Genomic DNA, 23011 nt, shown 5'->3' on the forward strand with positions numbered 1-23011 from the left:
GTTTTAGCTGTGTGTTGGTCATGAATATTGTATAGCTGTTACTTTATAGCCCTTGGTAATTTCTGATCAATGGTATTCCACTCCTGACTAACCCATCTTATATGCAGACAGTATATCAAGGACTATGGTTTATCAAATGCTTGGTTCCTTTTTTTTTTTTTCTTTTTTGTGTGAAGATGATGGTGTGTGATTTAGGGAGATCCAGCTGTTATCTAAGCTGTCAAACAATAGCATTAAGGTAGCCTCATTGGTTTGTGCATCTAGTATTATGGGTATGTAATCTTAATACAAGTAGTAGCTCCCTTGGATCTGTTGCTGCTGCAACAGCAATGTTTGATTTTAAGTGTTCTGTGTAAAACTAAAGTTTTTCTTTTATAAATTCTCACTATATCACTTTCTTACTAACAGCAACATATCTGTTTTTAAAATCTGCCCCCCAAATTTTCCTCTAAGAATTACAGTATTGCTTTTCACGTTTTACAGACAAAGAAGTTTGAACCAGCCAGTCTCATCTTAAACGAGGAGAAAGATGGCCCAGCAAGTTTGCCAGAGGACAATTTGAAAACGGAGGATCTTTTCGCGGGTGAGCTTTCATATTCATTTGGAAAACTCCTGTTTTTAAATATTACTTTCAGTTTTTCTTCTTACCCTGTTCTGATATAAAATCTATTTTTGTTTTTGTTGTCTGTAATGTCTCTTTGTCGTCCTTGAATTGATATTTGGTTGGAATCAATGAAATATGTTTTCAGTTTTATGTCATGGAACACTTGATTTTCTGTCACATTTGTATAGGAATATATTTAATAGCATGTTTTCTTTTCAGTTGATGCTTATCCACTTGAAAGCAATGCAGATTTATTAGATTATGGTGAAGAATTCCGAAAAGGAATATTGGATCTAGGTTAGTTCGGCCAAAAGCCTACGTGTCCTTTATGCTTCATGAAGACAATTTGTAGCTGGTTCGACTGCATCTTAGAACTGCATGTTTGTGCTGTGTGTTTATATTTTGTTCTCATGTAGATGTAGCTTCACAATGTGCAGCTATTTTACTTATGGAAGTAGGACATTATATTATACAGAAGTTATTTCTCATAGGTATTAATCAATCAGACAATCCTATTAGCAGATGATGCTTTATGACTAATCATTTACACAATCTATTTTTCAATTATTCTCAGTCATTTTATTATTGTTTTTGTACTTTTTTATCTTCAGTCTTTGTACTACAGCCACTACTATATAAAAAAAAAACTGCATTATTTGTGCTAGAATGTTAAGTGACAAGTGGCCTTTAAATTTTTTATATAACCTTAATTGTGTAATACAAATTATAAAGACCCCCTTCGGTCATGAGTGACCATGGGTTTGCACCTAGAGAGTTACCCTCTGAGGCACAAGTCTGGGCAAGGTTGTTTTATGGAAGATCAGTAGTCGCCCATGCATACCGGCCTCCCCTCTCCACGCCACCAGTGTTATCCAAGGGAAAGACAAAGGTCGATACAGCTTGGCACCTATGACGTCGCAACTCATTTCTACAGCTGAGTGAACTGGAGCAACGTGAAATAAAGTGTCTTGCTCAAGAACACAGCACGCAGCCCGGTCCGGGATTCGAGCTCACAACCTCACGATCGTAAGCTCGACGGTCTAACCACTGAGCCATGCGCCTTCATAATACAAATTATAACAACACTATAAATGTTAAATAATTCACTCTTAAAACTATAGAACTGTGAGTAACTCATCCGTTTGCTGAAGACTGTAATCTACTGACTGAGCCTGCCTTGTCCATTTTCACTATAACTTCTACACTTTAATCAGCCAAGATTCCCCTGGATAGCAGTTTTGACATGACACACTTTGACTGTTACCTTATCATGTTGAACTCTTGACCAAGGAGCTAAATGCTGCTTGGTCAAAGGTACAACGTGATACGCCACAAAACATACTGAAATCTGGCAATCTATTTGATTAATTATCTCCAGGTCATATGTCTTCTAGAGCAGAGCTGCAACTACTATTACAACAACAATCATTCTTGATATGTTCAGTGTTCTGACATTAAATCAGTCTCTTTGTCTCTTGTTTTTCTACTGCCACAAATACAGCTATTGTCTTCTCACAATCGTCTCTCTCTCTCTCCCCTCCCACTTTGTCGATTAGTGATAACTATTTGAAAGCAATTTGGAGATTACTATTACATGGAGGCAGACTAGAGAAAACTGCTGTTTGTAGACAAACTAAAGATGACCCTCGTATGCAAGCAAACTAGAGATGACTGTAAATATGAGCAGACTACAGATGACTGTAAATATAGGCAGATTAAGATTGATCATTAAATATAAGCCAACTAGGGGTGCCTATGAAAATCAGTCAGACTAAGAATGGCAGACTAGAGATAACTATTAAATGTAGGTGGATGAGAGATGACCATCAGCTGTTTTCATTGGTATTTAAATGAAGCTGGCTGTATAGGCCAGGCTACATCTTGACCATTTGAATATTTTAATGTATAATCTAATTTTCATGAGGACTTGTCACATACTGGGCAGTGCAGTGATGAGGTACTGTTTTCAGTGAAACTGAGATGTATTTGAAGATGATGATTCAGTCTCTTTTTATGGTGGTGGTGACAAAATGGTTTAGTTGAAGCCTCACCATAGACATTTCTAAAATGATCCGAGCAAGCAGAACTGGGATTCAGCATTGCAGAGTATATGAAATGTTTAAATTTACAATAGCACCATGATTATCAATAGTAAAATGTATTTGCTGCAAGGTAGATTCAGTTAGTGAGTTATGTGCAATAGCCATAGAGCAACTTCAGTAGTAGTTTGAATCTTTTAGTCACTATTAAATGCTCCTTCAACCTGTCCAAAAACCCCTGTCAATCTGGCTTACTGATAAGTGCATGATAACGTTTGATAGCTTTGTTTGGCAGCATGCATTTCAATTAATTGATACTAGATACTTTGGAACATGTTTTTATCTCTGTGACTCACTCTTTCCCTAGGTGCAAGGTGGATGTTTTTAGCTGATCCACTGAATAATTTTTTTGTTTTGTTTCCCTTTGCTTTTTATGTTTCTAACTTTGTAATGCAGATTATGTAAGGGAGTTGAAAAACAACAAACCACCACCACCACCTGATAAATAAGCTTGGTTTCTTTAAATTGATCCATAAACATCTATTATCTAAAGATGGTGTAAGGTGGTGAACTGGCAGAATTGTTAGTTGGCATGCTGGACAAAATGCTTAGTGGCATTTTACGTTCTGAGTTCAAATTCCGCCAGGGTCGACTTTGCCTTTCATTCTTTCAGAGTTGATAAAATTTGTATCAGCTGAGCACTGGGCTCAATATAATCAACTTAGTCCCTCCTCTAAAATTCCAGACCTTGTGCCTATATTAGAAAGGATCATTTAAAGGTGGGGTTTTGTTAGGTTTTACAACTGATTTTCTCAGACTATTTATCAAGTTTGAACCAATTGTTAATGTACATTGGATGCTGTTGTCATGGGCCCAAACTATAGAGCACCATAACAACAAGGAAAGAGTTGTATATATTAAGTGGGAGAATTCTGCTGAGCATTTAGGTGGAATGAGTGCTGAATGCAGGGAGAAAATAATACTAGCAGAGCAGAACTCTCCTTTTAAGAAGGTTGTGTTGCTGGTAATGATATTAATGAGTGGAAAGGCCTCAGTGAAGGTAGCCATCAGATGGCAAATCTGTAGAAGCAGCAGAAGTGACACCTTCAAAATCAATGATGGATGATGCAATTTCTTGTATGTTCCCACCATTTATAATTGACCAACTAGTGTCTCAGAAATCCTTGTAATATCTCATAAGATTAGACACCTAATTCTTGAGATTATTGCTGCTTAACAACCATTTCACCTGATATTGTGAGTAGATAATTAATCTAATCCAGATTTAATAATAATAAAAAAGCAATGCTTAAATTCAGTTGTCTTTAGTGAAATTGTTGCTTAGCCCCAGGTCAGTAGATATATGGGCTCTGGTATTTCAGCAATGACCATCCAGTCTCTAATGTGGGGTTTGTCAAACTACATATCTACCATGATCATTCTTTATTTTAGAAGCTTGGGTAGGATTTGAGTGGAATTTGGTTGTTATTTCTAGCAAAAGGAACAACTGTATACAGGCTGTCTTATTGACTTAAATTGTCTTTAGTTGATAATTTATCGAATCAATAAATTTCATGAATGATTATGTACGATAATTTGGAAATCATTCATAAAAGTGGACTTTTTCAAGGGTAGGGAACAGACTAGCATTCACTGTACAGCTCATAGAAGTCTTCCACAAAGAAGTGTGTAGGGGTTAATATTTTGCCCAGTACAGAAATAAACTCCTATTTGAGAGAGTCAGCCAATTCCTTATTCTTTTGAAAGCGTTTTTTTAACTCCACATTACTTTAAGTACTTTGTGGAGGGAGAGAGGGTATGTTTTGGGTTTAAAATGGGAAGTCAAACAGAATCAAAGATAACAGTTAAGTTGGTCATTTCTGTTTCTTTTGTTTTCTTTATCACCACTTCTTCCACTTATTTCTTCCTCACTCTATTGATATGTAACAAAGTGCTACATGAAAATAGAGTAACTTTATTGAAGCACTTGACAACCCATGACCCGTTGGGTGATCAATAGTTCAAGGTACCTGAAAAGACCATGTATCTTGGGAACCCGTAGTCTGATTTGTGTGAAACTTGTTTTATTCCGTTTGTATTCACATTTCAATGGTACCCTATCTTTAAAGTATTTTCCCATTATGTGCTGGTTTGGCTATTTATAAAGGTACCTGAAAAACTGCATGTCTTGGGAACCTGTGGTCCAATTTGCGCAAAACTTGTCTGATTCCGTTTGTATTCCCATTTCAGGTGCACCTTACTTTCAGAGTATTTTTCCATTATGTGCCAGTTTTACTGTATTAAATTACAGACAAGCATGCATGCAAGCAAACAATCACAGAGTTTTAGTAGTATATAGATTAATAAAATCAATGATCTGATGTTGTTTAGCCCCATGTCAACCCTGAATGAGCAGACCTATGATCAAAAGCATCCCAGCTTTAACCTTTCTGTCTTAAATTTTTTTTCAGATATTGTGTACTTAGGACTATGTAATTCAATGTATCTTCCGTTTTTCTTTTTGTAGACAATAAAGTGTGATTTGAGGGAGATTTGGTTGCTATTTTTAGCAGGTTTAGTAGCGACATAGATGCTCCCTTCATTTATATTACCCAATAACTTGCTTTGATAATCTTTCCTATCTGTGCTTCGGTTCATAGACCAATAACTTGTTACTCTTGCCTAAATTCTAAATTCTCATCCCTGTTACAATTTCCTGTCAAAAGCACTTCATTCCTTTTGCATTATTAAACAGTTTCTGGAAAGAGCACAAATGTTAGCATTGTAATTTCCCAGTCTTTCATCAATAATATATGCCCCCTATTCTTCATTGAAAGAAATCAATGATTCAGCCACCTCTAATCCAAAGTTTGATAAATGTGATAGGACTTAAACCTCATTGTTGTACACTCAATCAAATTTGCTTCTTGCTTCAGGTCTTTTTGTGTGTGTCTTTTTTTTTTCTTTCTGGTTTGTTCACACAGATTTTAATTTTTGATCTTTTAAATAAATTTGTATTTTTGTTTATGTATTGTTGATTTTACCCACATTTGAGTTTTGTGTGAATAATGTATGTTGACACTAAATGCATGTATAGCTAATATATATATATATATATATATACACACACACACACACATGCACACTTGTCATTGTTTCAGCAATTTCTTAATCTTTTACCATTATTTTTCTCTTTGCCTGTGTTATAAATACATATTGTCACTTTATTATATTGTATTAATATATAATTATTTTATCACCCTCTTTTTCTCTATTACATTTCATGTATTTTTGTATTTATTGCATGTATTTCACAAATTTATGTTGAATTATATTCTTGGTTTTACTTTTATTTCTTTATATTTTTTTGTAAATACATTACTTTACACATCAGTAAAATTGTAAAATTTTGTTGGCTATAAAAATAGGATAACACCTTCAGTAGACCTGATCTAGTAGTTCTCTGAATCAAATGTATACACCTAACACTTTCTCTCTCACCTATACATGCATACACACCTCTATAAATAGTTAATGTTGAAAGCCTAAAATGATCCTGGTGTGTATACACATCATTTTTATTAATGTTTCAACTAACATTAACCCAGTATTAGATTGGTTAATGGTTTACTATTATTTTTTTGAATGGCATGATGATCAATTTCACATAAATTTATAATCATCAAATAAGATCTGATAGTATGTTAGTGTTAACACATCAAAATAGATAGAATATTGAGAATATTAACTATAAAATATATGTGGTGAGAAAAATAAAATATTACTCTGTTTTATGTTTCTGGCAGAACAAGAGACAATTCTGGATACATTTTAGCCTTATTGTGATTTCATCAATGAAACATAATTGCCAAAATAGTGACAAAACTATCTCTAAGTAAATGTTAAATATTGGTGCTATGAAATAGTTTTGTTTTCTTCACTGCATATTTCTAGTTAGCTTTTGCATTAAATATGTTACTATTAACTTACCCATTGTTTTTTTCATGCAGATGGCATATCTGAATTATTTAAAGATTAGTGACTTAGTGTGAAACTTTTAAATAACAGCCAACATACTTTTAAGATTTATATTCACCATTTTATGATAGAAATGACTGTCAGGCCCAAATGAGATTCCAACCATTCTAAAGTGGGTCCCTTGTTCATTATCTACTGTAGTTAATGACATATAAACACATCTTTTTCCTTCAAAATGTCTTCAAAAAATCACGTTTGGGCTTAAATGCAAATTTGGACATATTGCATGCTTTAATGCACTAAAAACTTTGGGAAGCATCTCATATGCCTGTGCATCTTTTATGCCATCAAATACTGTTATCTGAAGTTGGTATTTATAAGATACTGTTTATAATAGATAATACCATTTAATGTCTTAGATGTTAAATTATAATGGTTAGTATGTTTAACAACTGTTTACTGAAAATACAGATGCATTCTACAATATTACACACCTGTAATGTCAGGTAATTACTACAGTGATTCTGATTGCTGAGGCTGCAGATTCTTCTTGTCCTTGGATTTGCCAGGGTAAGGTGACAGTCTTAGAGCAAAAGCAGTAATAGCAATGTGTCTAGTTGCAAGCTGCTAAGTAGATTGGTGCTTTGGTGAAAGTAAAAGATACAAACCTGTCAGAGAAAGTTCAATATGTTCTTCACTTAACTTTTGCATCTCTCTCTCTTTTTTTTTTTATTTCTCTCTCCTGTTTTTCTCTCTCTCTCTCTCTCTCTCTCACACACACACACACACACACACAATTGTGTATATAGTAATAACTGGATGGTTCTAGTGAGATATTTAGCAAAACCAATATTCAAGTCCTTCATTAAAATTAGATAAACTATCAATGGCATGTTTTCAAAATGACCAGATTCTGCTTTGCTATTTTACCTACATTTTTTGTTTAAAAAAAAAGCAAGAAAAAATGTGACTTTATTTCATCTCAGTACCAAGAAAGAATGGCCATAGGAAGGTAAAAATCAATAATGAACTGCCTTAAAATACAAAACCTCATGTTTTAGGAAGCATTGATCCTCTTGAGACAGTAAATTAGGTCTGTCTCAAAATATTCTTAGCCTTCATTCATTATCCTTGGTGCTAAGAAACTCTTTAGAAATATAAACATTCTCCCTCAGAGATAACAAAATGTATAATTGATCATACTAGCATGATGCTAATAAAATGTATAGTAAATACACACACATATATACATGTATATATGTGTGTTGTGTCTATATGCATACTCACATATACTGTGAGAGAGCAGCCAGTTGTAAAAACTTTGCTCCATCAAATGTTCATGCATGTGATCCTACACTATTATATACCAAAAGCAAGGTGCATGGTTTAGTGGTTAGATTATTTGGCTTGTGATCACAGTTCACTCAGCTGGCAAAAATGAGTTGTACTTGTATTTCAAAGGGCCAGCCTTGTCACACTCTGTGTTATACTGAATCTCCTTGAGGACTACGTTAAGCATACACTTGTCTGTGGACTGCTCAGCCACATGCAAATTAATTCTACGAGCAGGCTATTCCATTGATTGGATCAACTGGAACCCTCATCATCATAACTGATAGAGTGCCACATACCAAACGACTATGATAATAATTGTAGTTGGCTTGACACTGTTAGTTTCTGTGTGTTTATATATATATTTTCTTCCCTAGCTATTTTGAAATTTTAGTCACTTTTATTAACTGATATTCTCTAACAAAAGCTTAAATAGTCCCTGTTTCCTTCTTTTATATATTATTTAATAAATGGCAATTTGGGCAATTAACTTCTATAGCCTTAGGCTGACCAAAACTTTGTGAGTGGATTTGGTAGGTGGAAACTGAAAGAAGCTCCTTGTGTGTGTGTGTGTGTTTAGTTATCACTTGATGGTTGTAAATAAAAATCATAGTGATACAAATGAGTGTTCATTCCAATTGTCCACGTAAAGCATGTTTAGAAATGGGAAAATATTACCTTAAATGGAAACAGGTGAGGGTTGGTGACAGGAAGGGCATCCAACTGTAGAAAATCTGCCTCAACAAATTCTATCTGATCTATGCAAACATAAAAAAATGGACTTTAATTATGGAATAGATACTGTTGAGTCATTCAACAGAGCAGATCCCAGTTGTGAATTTTAATTGCTTGAGTTTAAATACAAAGAAATAGGGGAAAAAAGAGAGATAAGGAAGGGAAAGAAAATAAATAGGGGATAAAGCAGCAGAAAATGGAGGTTGGGGCAATGGGCCACATATCCTGGAACAAATGGTGTCCTCAGCCACATCCTGCAATAATGACTGCGATGGCATTGTAGCAGAGAATGGGCAGTAACACTTGCTGCAACAGCTAGTCCACCTTGTGGGGCTCGTTTCTCCATTGGGCTGCCATTATCCCTATTTTGCCTGAGTAGACTTTATATTTTCAAATAAGTTCAACTCCACAGTTTAATAACTCTAAATCTTTTTGATTTTGTTGACTATGAGAGATAAAAAAAAAAAAAATTAAATAAAATCAAAAAACTGGCACACTTCAAACAAGTCTTTTTTGTTTTAATAAAGAAAAGTTTTCAAATTAAAAAAGTTTAGAGGGGAAAGTATATAGAAAGTTGTTTTAAAAATATTTTAATATTTACACATTTTTTTGTAATCACTCGAGCATTTTTTAATAAAATTTTGTGAAGCCTTAAGTTATATTTTCAAAATTTCATAGTGTACCATGCACCGACCACTTGCAGCTCACTGCAATAGACACTTCATTTATTTCATTTTATAAGTCTGGATGTGACATTCTTCTTACACCAGAACGCTTCAATGTTTTGGATTCCCTATCAAGTTTTGGATCATATAAACCACAAATCTTTGATCACTGTAAATAGCATCTTCAAAAATTCAAATGTACATTTTTTTTTTAAATCAGTTACATGATGTATTAACTAATTTGGCCATGGAGTGATAGAAATGCTAGTATGCCTTTGATGTTTGATAGTATTTGCCTTCAAAAAGTCAACTGTTAAATCAATAAATTAATTACCAGGTATACACTGAGGTTGCTTAGTAAATGTGTGTCCTCATTACCCATGTAAGAAACCATATTAATGATTCACCAATTCTTTTCAAAATGTTTTCTTTGAAACTGTTGTGAAATTTTATTTTTAACTATGATGACACAATGTGTCTTTATGTTACAGTCACTTTATTTTACTGAAAATATTGTATTAGAGAACATTATTTAAATTTTTTTATTATTATTGTTGTTGTTGTGTTTGGTTTGTGTGTAATGTGTGTGGTGTATTGTTGGCAGGCGGTGGGACCGAAATCAGTCTGGAACCAGACACTGAGCCGTCCACTACTGACACACCGACTGAAGCTCAGCCGGCTGGAAGTGCTCTCCCTACTCTCAACAGTGAGTTATTCACACTCCTGGATTGATTGATCCATATTGTCTTTAGAATATCATAGAAATTTAGCTATTCTATTACTGAAACCTACTAAATCTCAATAATTATAAGTGATAATTATAACGTTCTTAACTAAAATGAATAAGAAAAAGAATAAAATTCATCCTTTACCTGTGAAACCTAGTGAAGATATTGGAATATTTGTTAAAAAAATATGGAAATTTAAGTGTTTTGTCTAAATAGATGAAATAATTGTATTCTTAATATGAAATTGTTGGACTCAAAATAATCAATAGGCAAAATTTTGGTAGGAGTGTCATTTTACAGGTACAAAATTAACTGGCTTATAGTTTACGTGTTAGTGTGTGTTTTCTTAATTGACAATTGACTATAAACTATGGCCAACAACAATGATATTTTGGATAAAATATCTGAATCTTGTTGATTCAGTTCAATCTGATTAATTCTTCCTGTTGTAGAAATTTGGCAAACTTCCTGAAAATTAGATTAAATTTGGTTTGGTACTGTAAATACAAAAAAAAAGAAAGGAAACAAATTCTGATTTTGATATTCTTGTTATTGATATTGTATTGCTGTGTAGGTTGTTTCTCTCACAATTTAGAATGTGTTCTTAGTTTGAAGAAATTGCCCTACCTAAGAAATAGTTCTTCTGCTTTGTTGCTAAGTAGATTCACCTCTTCACATCAAGTTGTTGATCCACTGATTTATTTTAACCCTTTAGCATTCAGATTACTCTGTCAATAGTAATACTCATTGATTCACATGGTTTTAAATTAATCATGCACTATCTTTTAACTTTAAGATTTTGCTGATACGATTGTTTATGTTTAGAATGACATTGTTGGGTAGGTGTGAGAGGGTAGATCTGACCATTTTGAACAGAAAAGGGGTTGAGTGTTTGGGCCTGATGGCTGGTCTAAATGCTAAAAGATTAAACATGTTTGTGTAAATTCTATGTTTTCTTCCATGGTTGAAAGGCAGTTGTTGGTGTTTTGAGGGTTAATTGCTGTTTTATGTTTTCATCAATGTCACTCTCCTTGGATGTCAGTTCAGTTGTGGTTGCTTATTCAGTTTTAATAAAATGTCATGTGAATCAAGAGATTCACATGACATTATTTCAGTTGCCATTATGGCAAACATTTTCTTAGTTGCTCTAGAGCTGCTGTTTTCAAAACTGCATGCAATTAAAGATACATTGTGCTACACATTTTTACAGACAGGCTTAGAATATTTGTATCCAGTTCTTTCTAGTAACTGACAGAGAAATGATGTATGTAGTACTTAGTTGATTAAGGAGTTGATCTTTTCTCACACCTAATACAGAACACATTCATATAAGCACATAATCTGAGCCAAATCAGCCTGTCTGTAAGACAAGTCCTCATTCCCCAACTCTGACATCAGGTTTATTTAAATACCTACTCTTCCAAAATTGCTGATTCTTCCATCTAGGCTCATTTGATGTTGCTCTTTTCCACCTCCTTGTTTTTCTTCAGTTCCAAACTGAGCAAACTTTAAACATCTAATTGCCTGAGATTAATTATTGTCAATAAGATTATAATTTTTCACACTAATTAGCCTTATTTTTAATTAAAAAATGTTTTAATATTTACATTTGCAAGTTGCTGAGTTGGCAGAATTCTTAGCATGCTGGCAAAATGCTTAGTCTCTCTTGCATTTTGTCTGTCTTTATGTTCAAATTCTGCTGAAGTTGACTTTGCCCTTCATCCTTTTGGGGTTGATAAAATAAGTACCAGTTGAGTATTGGTGTTGATGTCATCGACTTATCACCTCACTGAAATTGCTGACCTTGTACCAAAATTTGGAGCTAATACTTACATCTGCACTACTTTTTGATTGGTTTAATCTATGATCATCATCAGGTGTCTTATTCTTCAATATGTACATGGTACCAAACTGGATTTGGACACAAAACCCTTATTTCTAAGCTTAAAGTTGTAATGCTCTTATCCACTAGGTTCCTGACATATGTAAACGTAGTGATGATTTAAATATTAAATATCAATGCAATTTTTATCTCTTGTCTGAAAAATAATTGAATGAACGTCCTTTCTCAGAATTTTCCCTTCTCTTTCTGTGTATCCTTTTTTTAATTTTTTCACTGCCCCTGTAACAATTTAAAATAAAACTTTACATTGACTCAGTTATAAGCATCTTCTAGTCTTAAGTGGAATTAAAAACACTAAAGATATAGTTCTCAGACTAATTGAAAATATGAAAAGGAGAAGTTTTTCAATAAGATTTCATTGACACATTTATAAGAAAAGAAGATTATTGATGTTATATTTTAAAAGGCAAGGATAGAAAGAGCTAGAATTATCTATGACCTTATATTAAATTGTTCCTTCTGTTATCTGGAAAAAAACTGAATTCAGGTTTTCTATTTTCTTTTTCCATTATATTTTTGTTGCACAGTTTTGTTGATATTATTATTATTATTATTATTATTATTATTATTATTATTATTTTGTGTGTGCACCATGAATGTTTGAATCGTATCTTTTTAATTTCATTTTCTTCTGTCTGAAATTGCTTGCTGTCGTTAATTCTTGCATGCAAGTGCACACTGGATATATTTATTTATGTTCTTTTTTGTTATTGCTATATAATTATCACCAGTAATGATGATAATTTTTGGTAATGTTTTTATGAAACAGCCACAAACCTTCTGTTAGTATGGTTTCAGAAATGTTTCCAAAGACCCTGTTATAGAATTGGCAGTTGGTCATTTGAAGTACTCTTCCTCTTGGTACAAAATGTAATTTCTTCTCAGTTGTTGTTGCTTATCTTCAGGTTAGCTCTTATCAAGCAGATAAATGATCAAAAGTGGTCTAGCTGTTACTATCCTGTGTTGTTTTTTTTTCTCCTTTTGTACATTGGGAACTGTGTTGTACAATGCGTTTCTTTATTTAAGCTAGTGGGGTGTAATTTGAAGAAAATTTATCTGCTATTTCTTGCAACTTGAGTGACCACTTGGAGTGAGACTCCCTTGTTGGCTTGTGGTTCCCTAGTTAGATTACAGCTGCCTTATGACTCTTTGTCTTCTCAGTTTTAGTACAAGTTGTTCATTCTGCATTGAATTCTTTTTATTTTGTCACCATAGTTTTCTACTTTCATAAGATGGTATATTCCTTTACTATTTTAAATACATCTGTTTGCTTCTTAGATTGTAAAATTTTTTAGGCATATGCATACATTACTATGATTATATTTAGAAATCTGTAAATATGTAGCTCTTGTTTTATTCTTTGTTAGACTGTTAGCTGTTGTTGGCCTTAGCATATATCCCTAGCTAATTAGATTATACTACTACTACTACTACTAATACTACTACTACTACTACTAATAATAATAATGATAATGATTTCAAATTTTGGTATAAGGCATGGAATTTTGATGGAGGGGTAAGTCAGTTACATTGACCCCAGTACTTAACTGGTACTTATTTTATCAACCCCAAAAGGATGAAGGGCAAAAGTGACCTCAGCAGAATTTAAGTTCAGAATATAAAGATGGTTGAAATGCCATTAAGCCTTTTGCCCAGCATACTAACAATTATGCCAGCTCACTGCCTTTCTGATAGTAGTAGTAGCAGCAGTAGTAGTATTAATAATAATAATAATAATAATAATAATAATAGTAGTAGTTGTAGATCGTTCAGATTCCATCAGAAATTAAGGAAGAGACCGTTTTGTGGTCCTTGATTCCTATAGAGAATTGTTATTGTTAGGTGGAAAGTTTAGGAAGTATTGAATGTTTGAATGTTTTCCATGTCTACTTGTCTGTATAACTATGTTGATATTTCTCAGGTGGTGGGACTGAAGTAAGGTTGGACTCCGATGAAGAGGAGACCGAAACCCCGACTGAGGCCCAACCGGCTGGAGTGTCACTCCCGTCAGAGAGCAGTGATGTCTCCAGAGCAGATGAAGAACCTCCAAGAGTCGGTATCTCACAGACATCAACTACTTCGAAAATGTCTTCATCGACTATGAAGCAAGACAAAAATGAGGTATGTGTATGTATGCATGTTCCTGTGTCAAAGACAATATGTAAGAGTTCAGTTTTTGCTGAATGACCTGCACAAGCAATTTGCTTATAGTGACCAAACGTATGTGCTGTACATTAGCTGACTCACTCCATCAAACTGACGTTGCCTGAATAAGTGAATAGTGTACCACATGTCAGGTGTCAGAGTGAATACAGAACAATGTGCGATGAAATTTTTTTGTTCAAGAATACAATGCACCACCCAGTCCATGAATTGAAACTATGATCTTGTGATTGTGAGTGCAATGCCCTAACCACCAGGCCATGCACCCTCACATTATATAATATGGGGCCGTGACTGCTGAGGACATGCGTAAGCTCGCGAGAAATGAAGCCAGTATGCTCTGATGGATGTGTAATGTCAGTGTGCATGCTCGACAGAGCGTTAGTACCCTGAGAGAAATGTTGGACCTAAGGAGCATCAGTTGTGGTGTGCAAGAGAGACGATTGCGCTGGTATGGTCATGTGGCGAGAATGGATGAAGATAGGTGTGTGAAAAAGTGCCAATCCCTAACAGTGGAGGGAACCCGTGGAAGAGGTAGACCCAGGAAAACTTGGGACGAGGTGGTGAAGCACGACCTTCGAACTTTAGGTCTCACTGAGGAAATGACCAGTGACCGAGACCTTTGGAAATATGCTGTGCATGAAAAGACCAGGCAGGACAAGTGAGTCCAGCCCACTTATGCATGCCTTTCCTCCCTTGGACACACAAAGACCTGTTGAGGCAAGCGAAGTCGATATCGAACCTCATTCGACGACAGGCACCTATGCCTACCCCCCTTTGCTTGCGAAGACCTGTTGGGGCAAGTGGAATCGGAATCAAAATTGAACCAATCCTATGACTGGCACTCGGCAGATGCCAGGACCCCTGGACTGGAGATATGTAAAAAGCACTATCCGAATCATGGCTGATGCCAGCGCCGCCTTGACTGGCTTCCGTGTCGGTGGCATGTAAAAAGCACCATCCGAATCTTGGCCGAAGCCAGTGCCACCTCGACTGGCTTCCGTGCAGGTGGCACGTAAAATGCACCAATCCGACCATGGCCGATGCGAGCCTCGCCTGGCACCAGTGCAGGTGGCACGTGAAAAGCACCCACTACACTCAGAGAGTGGTTGGCATTAGGAAGGGCATCCAGCTGTAGAAACATTGCCAGATAAGACCGGAGCCTGGTGCAGCCTTCTGGCTTCCCAGATCCCCGGTCGAACCGTCCAACCCATGCTAGCATGGAAACGGACGTTAAACGATGATGATGATGATGTGTGTGTATGATGTTTGTGTTTTACTCAGCCATTTCATCATGCTAGCCATCTTCCTCTTTCATCTCATTGACAACCTTTCAATAACAGATGAAAGCTGACTACTGGTGGGTATTTTGCTTGAAATGTTGATGATGTATTTAATTTTTATCTGTATCCTATACTAAAGCAACTGATTAACAGAATTAGTGTGATGGACAAAATGCATTGCTCTATTTAGTTGCATACTTTTATATGTATGTATGTATGTATGTATGTATGTGTGTATGTGTCTCTATATATATATATATATATATATATAAATAAATTATAAATTTTGTTTTCATTGATTTCAGATTGAGGAAGAAGATCCTTTTACTCTTGAAATAAAAGTCTGTGAACCCAACAGGGTGGGAGATGGCATGGGAGCCTATATTGTTTATAAAGTCATCTCCAAGGTAACCTGACTTTTGATTGTACTTTTTAATCAGTCTTTTTTCTTTGTTTGGCTTAAGGTTGTATTTTATTTTATTTATTTATTTAAATTTGTATATTTATGTATAAATTGTTGGAGCAAATGTTTCTAGGTAGATTTTATTAATTCATGCTTATTACCGGACTGCAAAATATTGTCAGTGTGTAGGTTTCATCTTTAGTATGTGATCAATTTATTCTTTGTAGGTAGTTTACAATTTCAAATATTTTATTAGTCTGCAATGTTCATATTTACTTGTGTATTTGTAAATAATTTAACCCTTTAGCATTTAAACTGGCCATATCTGGCCCAAATATTCTTTGTTTTAAAATCTGGACTCTTACACCTACCTTACAATGTTATCCTAAAAATAGTCACTTCAGTGAAATCCTCATAGCTATATGATTAATTCAAAATATTGTGAATAAATAAGCATTATGATTGACAGTAATTTGAATAGTAAAGAGTTAATGGAACAATAATCATAAAAAAGTGAACATAGTGTTTAGGAATCAACTTGCTAGGTAATATGAAAGTAGTACATAATAGTCATTGAAGTTAAAATAAGTAGAAGGAATTTAAAGTCAGTGTATAATTAATGTGCGCTATTCAGCACTACAGTTTAAGTTTGTTTCCTCTTGTCAAATATGACATAAGCATGTTAAATAAGAAAATGTGAAAAAAGCCAGGTGACCAACCCTCTGAATAAAGTGACATAAAGTTATCTGGCTGGCTAAGTAGATGTAGTCTGAAGTTGGATTTTACCAGTTTTTTATATCTGTAAGCTGCATTTTCCAGAACCTTTAGCAGAACCATATGGCAAGAAAAGTCACTACTGCCCGAGTTGCTATGTAGTGGGTTTTGGGTTCAGTCCCACTACATAGCAATTCGGGCAAATATCTTCTACTAAAGCCTGCATCAACCATAAGGGAGCGAGTGTTGATTAGTCAAACCATATCACATTGGTGTTAAAGCGTTTTAGTGTGATATTATAGGTCATGGTTTTGAGCCAGGAAAATCTTACCTATGGGTCAAAATTCAGCAAGTGCCTCACAACAGATCTGTTAGAAAACACTAAAGCTGGCTCACATTCCAAGGACATTTAAGTATTTTGTGAAACTTGGCTCTTTCATCCACATGTAGATTTTAAACTTCGGATCTGGCTGTATTAAGAGGTCCATAATTGGAGAGCTTCTAAACATAGTCATCCCATTTTGTTTTATTCAGGCACTGCATATCTAGGGGTACAGCATTTAATGATATCCTCTCTTTTTTAAGTTTGTAAGATACAAATTCAGGGAGATATGTTTGCTGTTTCTACTAAGTTGATGGCTTACATAGAAAAGTGTAGAAAAACATTTCTCCTGCAGGACTTCAGTATTTTAATTCACAAAGTGATGTTGTAACTCGTAGTTATTAGAATCTTGTACGCAATTAACAAAAATTTAAGATTAAAAGAAATAAAAATGATAATAATAAACACTATGAAAAATTATTTAATCTTTTCACATTTTCAGACTAATATTCCTGCATTCCGTAAAACTACCATGACAGTGCTAAGACGATTCAGTGATTTCTTGGGACTACATGAAAAATTAGCTCTTAAGTACATTCGAGATGGACGAATTGTGCCACCAGCCCCCGAAAAGAGTGTCCTTGGTAAAAAAAAAAAAAATTTTTTCACACTTTTTTTACCTGATTGGTTAAATTTTAATTTTTTTTATTCAGTTAATGAACTTTCTTCAGTTTTCATCTTATCTCTACAAGTTTCAAAAGCAAAAAAAAGTTCCTCCATTGTTCTCTGGTTCCCAGTTTTACTGAGATGTTATTGTTAAGTGAGGTGCAGGTATGGCTGTAAAGTTTATAAGTTTGATTCCTAACCACATGGTTTTGGGTTCAGTCCCACTACATAGCAACTCGGGCAAATATCTTCTACTAAAGCCCTAGTGGGCTGTCCTAAGTCTTGTGAGAGGATTTACTTGACAGAAACTGAAAGAAGTCTGTTGTATGTATATTTGTGACAGAGGATTGAGATATGTGGTACATTGCTGCACTTAAGACATGCCCACCACAACAGAATTGAGGTCCTAAAACCCAAGGTGCTACATAAAATGCATCAGTGTGGCTGCTGGTGCCCCATAAAAAGCACTGATGATGGTGCCACATAAAAAGCATCCAGTACACTCTGGAAAGGTTGGCATTAGGAAGGGCATTGAGTCATAGAAACCAAGCCAAAACAGACTGGAACCTGGTGCAGCCCCTGACCTTGCCAGTTCCTTTCAAGCCATCCAACCCATGCCAGCATGGAAAACAGATGTTAAATGTTGATGATGACGATATATATACTTATTTGTGTGTGTGTGTGTGTGTTTATATCTCCTTGTCTTGACATTGTGTGATAGCTGTACATGAAAATCATTTGTTTCCAATATTCTGTAAAGTGATGTTTGGCTATGGGGACTTATTACCTTGCTTGGAAACAGGTAAAGGTTTTTGGTATGAAGAGCATCTGGTTGTAGAAATCTGTCTAATAAACTTCATCTGACTTATACGAGCATGGAAAAGTGGACATTAAAACAATGATGATGATAAACCCTCTCTGATATCCTCCAACAAAGCTATGAGACTAAAGTAGTCAATTTAATGCTTCAAATCAACTATATTGGATATAAAGCATCAAAATTATTTTCAAGTCTGATTTTCCATGCTTGCTTGGGTCATATAAGATTTTTTGAAGCAGATGCTCTTCCTGCTGCCAACCTTCACATGTCTCCAAGCAAGATATTTTCCTCTGGTTTGGACAAGAGGAACATGGCAAACAATACAACACCACTTATATGATGGTGATGATTAGCTTATAATTGGTGTAAAATGTCAAAACGAGGAAAGACACACACACACATATAGAATAGGCTTTTAACTTTCTGCTTACCAAATTCACTCAAAGCCTTGATGGGGTTGCAGAAATTTATATCAGAAATTCTTCTGACAGAGAAACGAATAATATCTATGTCTTCATATAAAACATAGCTTTATATAAAACATATATATATACCTGTGTAATGACACTATGAGACAAAATTATTAAAATGGATTTACTAAATGGGGGAATTTTATTGGTAGCAAAATCAGCTAGTTACTAGATTAGTGGGACCTAATTTTGGGTTCACATTTTCAAATTTATTCCTTCTAAAAGTAAACAGAGGAATTTGTAGATATTGGTGATTATATTTACAGTCAAGTCCTTTAATGTTGCTTGTCATCTATTTAAGCAGGTTAATGATTCTCTATATTGATATTTAGTGTAGCTTGTCTAACAACTGTCAATTGTAATGTTATATATTTATTGGATTGTTGCAGGGATGACCAAAATCAAGATGAATAAGGAGGAATCTGGATCCACCGAATTTATCGAAAGACGGCGACTTGCATTGCAAAGGTGAGACTGAATTCTTTGTTTTGCACTGTCATCATTTGGAGCATTACTGGGAAGATCCTTAGCATTATTGTTATAGCCCTTGAAGTTCAGTGTTCTAGTTTTACTTTCATTTTCCTTGTGAAGAAATTTCGGGATGCTTTTATTATCCTTGGAGGCTTATTTGAAGCAGCATTATACAGTTGGATTCTCCCTCTGTTGGCAACTATTGCTTGTTAGTCAAGTAAGAGATTACTCATTCTACAGGCCTTGAAAAGTGTTGAGCAACTACTTGTAATGTAAGTATAAGATGGCCATTTCACTCAGATAGTGACAATCAAAGCCAGTGAATAAACGAGTATGTATACATGTATCTTAAATCGATTTATAACAATAAAATGAAGCCTGGTTAGCAGTTTTCACATTCTCAGTTCAGAACCTGCTGAAGTTAACTTGATCTTCCATCCCTCCAGGGCTGATAAAAAAAAAAAAGTACCAGACAAGTACAGGTGTTGAGGGTAGTGACTCACCCCTCTCCCAAAATTGCTGGCCATGTGCCTAAATCAGAAACATTACTCTTTTACTTGTTTCAGCCGTGGTCATGCTGGAGCACCACCATTATTATCATTAATAAAAAAAAATTATTATTATGTCACCTCTGCCTTTCATCCTTTCAGGCCGATAAAATAAGTATCAGTTGAATATTGGGGTTGATGTAAATGACTTACCTCTGCCCCCTCGAAATTGTTGGCCTTATCCCCAAATTTGAAACCATCATTACTTTTATTATAGATTTTTGTCAAGGACGTCTGCTCATCCTGTTCTCCGTGTTGACCCTGACTTCAGAGATTTTCTTGAAAAAGACGGTGACCTCCCTCGAGCAACAAGCACCTCTGCTTTGAGTGGGGCTGGGGTTATGCGTCTCTTCCACAGAGTTGGAGATGCTGTTGAGAAGATAACTTACAAGATGGACGAGACAGATGAGGTTAGTATTTATTTTGACTTTGCTCTTCAAACTATATATTTGCATATATAGGATATAATAATAATCTGTGTATTATATTTCTGTTTTATTTTCGTATCTAGTCGTTCTTATTTATATACAAAAAGATTTCTTGACATGGTTATGATATATATATTTTTTTAATTAATTAAGCTTTAGTGATGAAACTCATTCCTTTGTGTTCACATCTGTTTTGATCAGTATGATCTCAAATTGGCATCAGGTATCTTATTCCTAGATAAATATTAACATAACCAGAAAGATTATATTCGTATTAACAATAACTCATCACAGACATTAGACATTTAATAATCTTGACCACTGACATTTTTTGTTGATATGTATGTATGTATGTATGTGTGTGTGTGTGTGTACATGTCGATTTGCAAACATTTGTCTTGCTAGGTGAATATAAAGCTGGTGTCAGTGATCTTTCTGAAGTCATCATTATCATTTAATGTCCATTCTTCATACTGGCATGGATTGGATGGTTTGGTAGGATCCAATGAGTCAGAGGACCACTTTGTGCTCCAGTGTCTAACCATTTCAGTGTACATTTGGTGGGGTTTTTAGAAGAAAAGAATTTTTTTTATGTGGTACCACTACTAGTGAAGTTGTCTTGCAACTTACAAAACTAAAGGGTTCTCTATAGCAGAAGGGTAATAGGAGAGAGAGTGTGATAATTTTAGGAATGGTTATGAGATAGGGTGAAGTATGGTGAGAGAAGCAGATGTATAGTTGGTAGAAGGTTGTTGTAGAGAGTAATAGAGTATATACTCAGTATCACCTAACTCTGTCCATTTACTTTAAATAGGCACTAAAGGTAGTAGCGAGACAAGGTTCATTGCTATAAGCAGTGGGAAAAAAATTAGCTATATCCATTTACATTCTGAGTTCAAATTCCATGGTATCTAGTTACATTCCTTTATATTCAAATCTTACTGACAGCAGGTTTACCTTTCATCTTAAAGAGGAAGAAGGTATCTTCAAAATAAGTAGATAACTGCCAAGTCCTGAATTTGATTCATTTGACTGTTACTCCCACTCAAATGTTTGGCCTTGTATTTACAGTTGAAATTCTCATTGTTTGACAAAAACTGAAAAAAGTTCATCATATCATTTAATGTCTGCTTTCCATGGTAGCATGGGTTAGACAGTTTGATTGTAACTGGTAAGCCGGAGAGCTGCACCAGATTCCAGTCTAATTTGGCATGTTTTCTAAGAGTGAATGGGTGCTTTTTACATACTTCTGGCATCAGCAATGGCCACGACTATATATGTGTGTGTGTGTGTGTATATATATATATATATATATAATACATGTATTTGTATTCATATTTGTATATCTGTGTTTGTTTCTCTCTCATCATTGTTTGATAATGGGTGTTAGTTTGTTTAATGTCCCCATAACTTAGCAGTGCAGTAAGAGAGACTGATAAAATAAGTTCCAGATTTAAAAAAGTAAGCTCAGGGGTTAGATTTTTCAAGGCAGTGCCCCGTCATGGCCACAGTCTAATGCATGAAGCAAAAAATAAAAGATAATCAGCCTAATTATCATTTTTTTTTCTCTGCACAATGAATTGTTTCACTTAGACATGAAGACTGATATTTTGAAATTGGAAACTGTGGTGATCTTGTTTGTTTCTTCTTTTACCCTAAGAATATTTGTTAGAAGTGGAATGGCTCTAGCTTGGAATTTAACTGTACTGCTCAGTTTAGTGAGATGTAACTGGTATTTTATGGCATTTAATTACAGTTATTGGTAGTTGTTGTTTAAACCTAGGCTATGCCTGATCAAGATGATGGATGATCAAAAGTGTTCCTGTCCTGATGATGTTACATTTTTTTACCCAGCATCTGTATTTCGAATCACATCCAAGTTGTCCTTTCTTTTTGGACATTAGTCTGTGATTTGAAGGAAATTTAGCTACTATTTCTAGCAAGTTGAGTAACTGCATAGATGCTTTCCTTGTGGCTTGATCGTAGTAGTGATATCTTACTTAAGCACAAATAATTAAAGTTAATTATTGTCAGCTCTGATTTAGCAGATGTGAAAGGTGTCTTTTTCATGACAATTTTGTTTTTTTTCCCTGGTTCAGTGCATGCACACAGGATCACATTTTTTCTTCTAAGTCAGTAGGGTTGGAGAGAGAATTGGCTGTTATTTCTAACAGGCTGTATGACAATGTATAAGTTTTTATGTTGACCTTGAACAATACCAATTATTTTCTTCTATGGCTAGTATTTCTAAATTAAAATATCACTTAAGTAAATTACTGAAATATAGATGCCATCCGCATAAAAAAAAAGGTTAATTTTAACATATTCAATGTAGTAACCATCAAAGATCTACTTACAAATCTCTGTGTGGTGAGGAAAAGGCAACATTGATGACTATTGTTATTTGAATTATTTCAACAAGTACAGGGACATTTCTGATTAGTTTGTATACTCTACCTATTCCTTCAAATCTTTTAGGTAAGGGGTGCAGTTGAATGAATCAGTACTAATATTTTATTGCACATAGTTTTGTGAGAATTTGATGCAAGAACTTGTGTAAGTGACAAAAAATTTAAAGTATTAAAAGCACTCTCATCAAAGCTAGGGTTGTAGCTAATAAAACTCTTCTAAAATATTTACATATTTGAAAGTGGGTAGACCCACCACATGTTAGACAAAATAGTGATGGCAAAAACTGAATTGATAGTAGTCTTAAGTTGCATAAATTGTAGAATATGT

General features: G+C 34.7%; 1 protein-coding gene across 8 annotated transcripts in view; it reads left to right on the forward strand.

Annotated features, from left to right (window-relative positions):
- LOC115217996 (sorting nexin-2) overlaps positions 1-23011 on the forward strand; it is a 118827-nt gene that overhangs the window by 34496 nt on the left and 61320 nt on the right. For 6 of the 8 annotated variants that reach the window (XM_029787735.2, XM_036507830.1, XM_029787738.2 and 3 more), the window contains exons 2-9: positions 484-583; positions 824-901; positions 9958-10059; positions 13906-14105; positions 15736-15837; positions 17372-17513; positions 19215-19293; positions 20062-20254. In XM_029787735.2, the coding sequence (XP_029643595.1) occupies positions 484-583; positions 824-901; positions 9958-10059; positions 13906-14105; positions 15736-15837; positions 17372-17513; positions 19215-19293; positions 20062-20254 (996 nt within the window). The remainder of the gene's footprint in view (positions 1-483; positions 584-823; positions 902-9957; positions 10060-13905; positions 14106-15735; positions 15838-17371; positions 17514-19214; positions 19294-20061; positions 20255-23011) is intronic. The other 2 variants (XM_029787741.2, XM_029787737.2) reach the window with 2 other exon arrangements.

The sequence above is a fragment of the Octopus sinensis genome, linkage group LG12 (genome assembly GCF_006345805.1).
Source record: "Octopus sinensis linkage group LG12, ASM634580v1, whole genome shotgun sequence".
Lineage (NCBI taxonomy): Eukaryota > Metazoa > Mollusca > Cephalopoda > Octopoda > Octopodidae > Octopus > Octopus sinensis.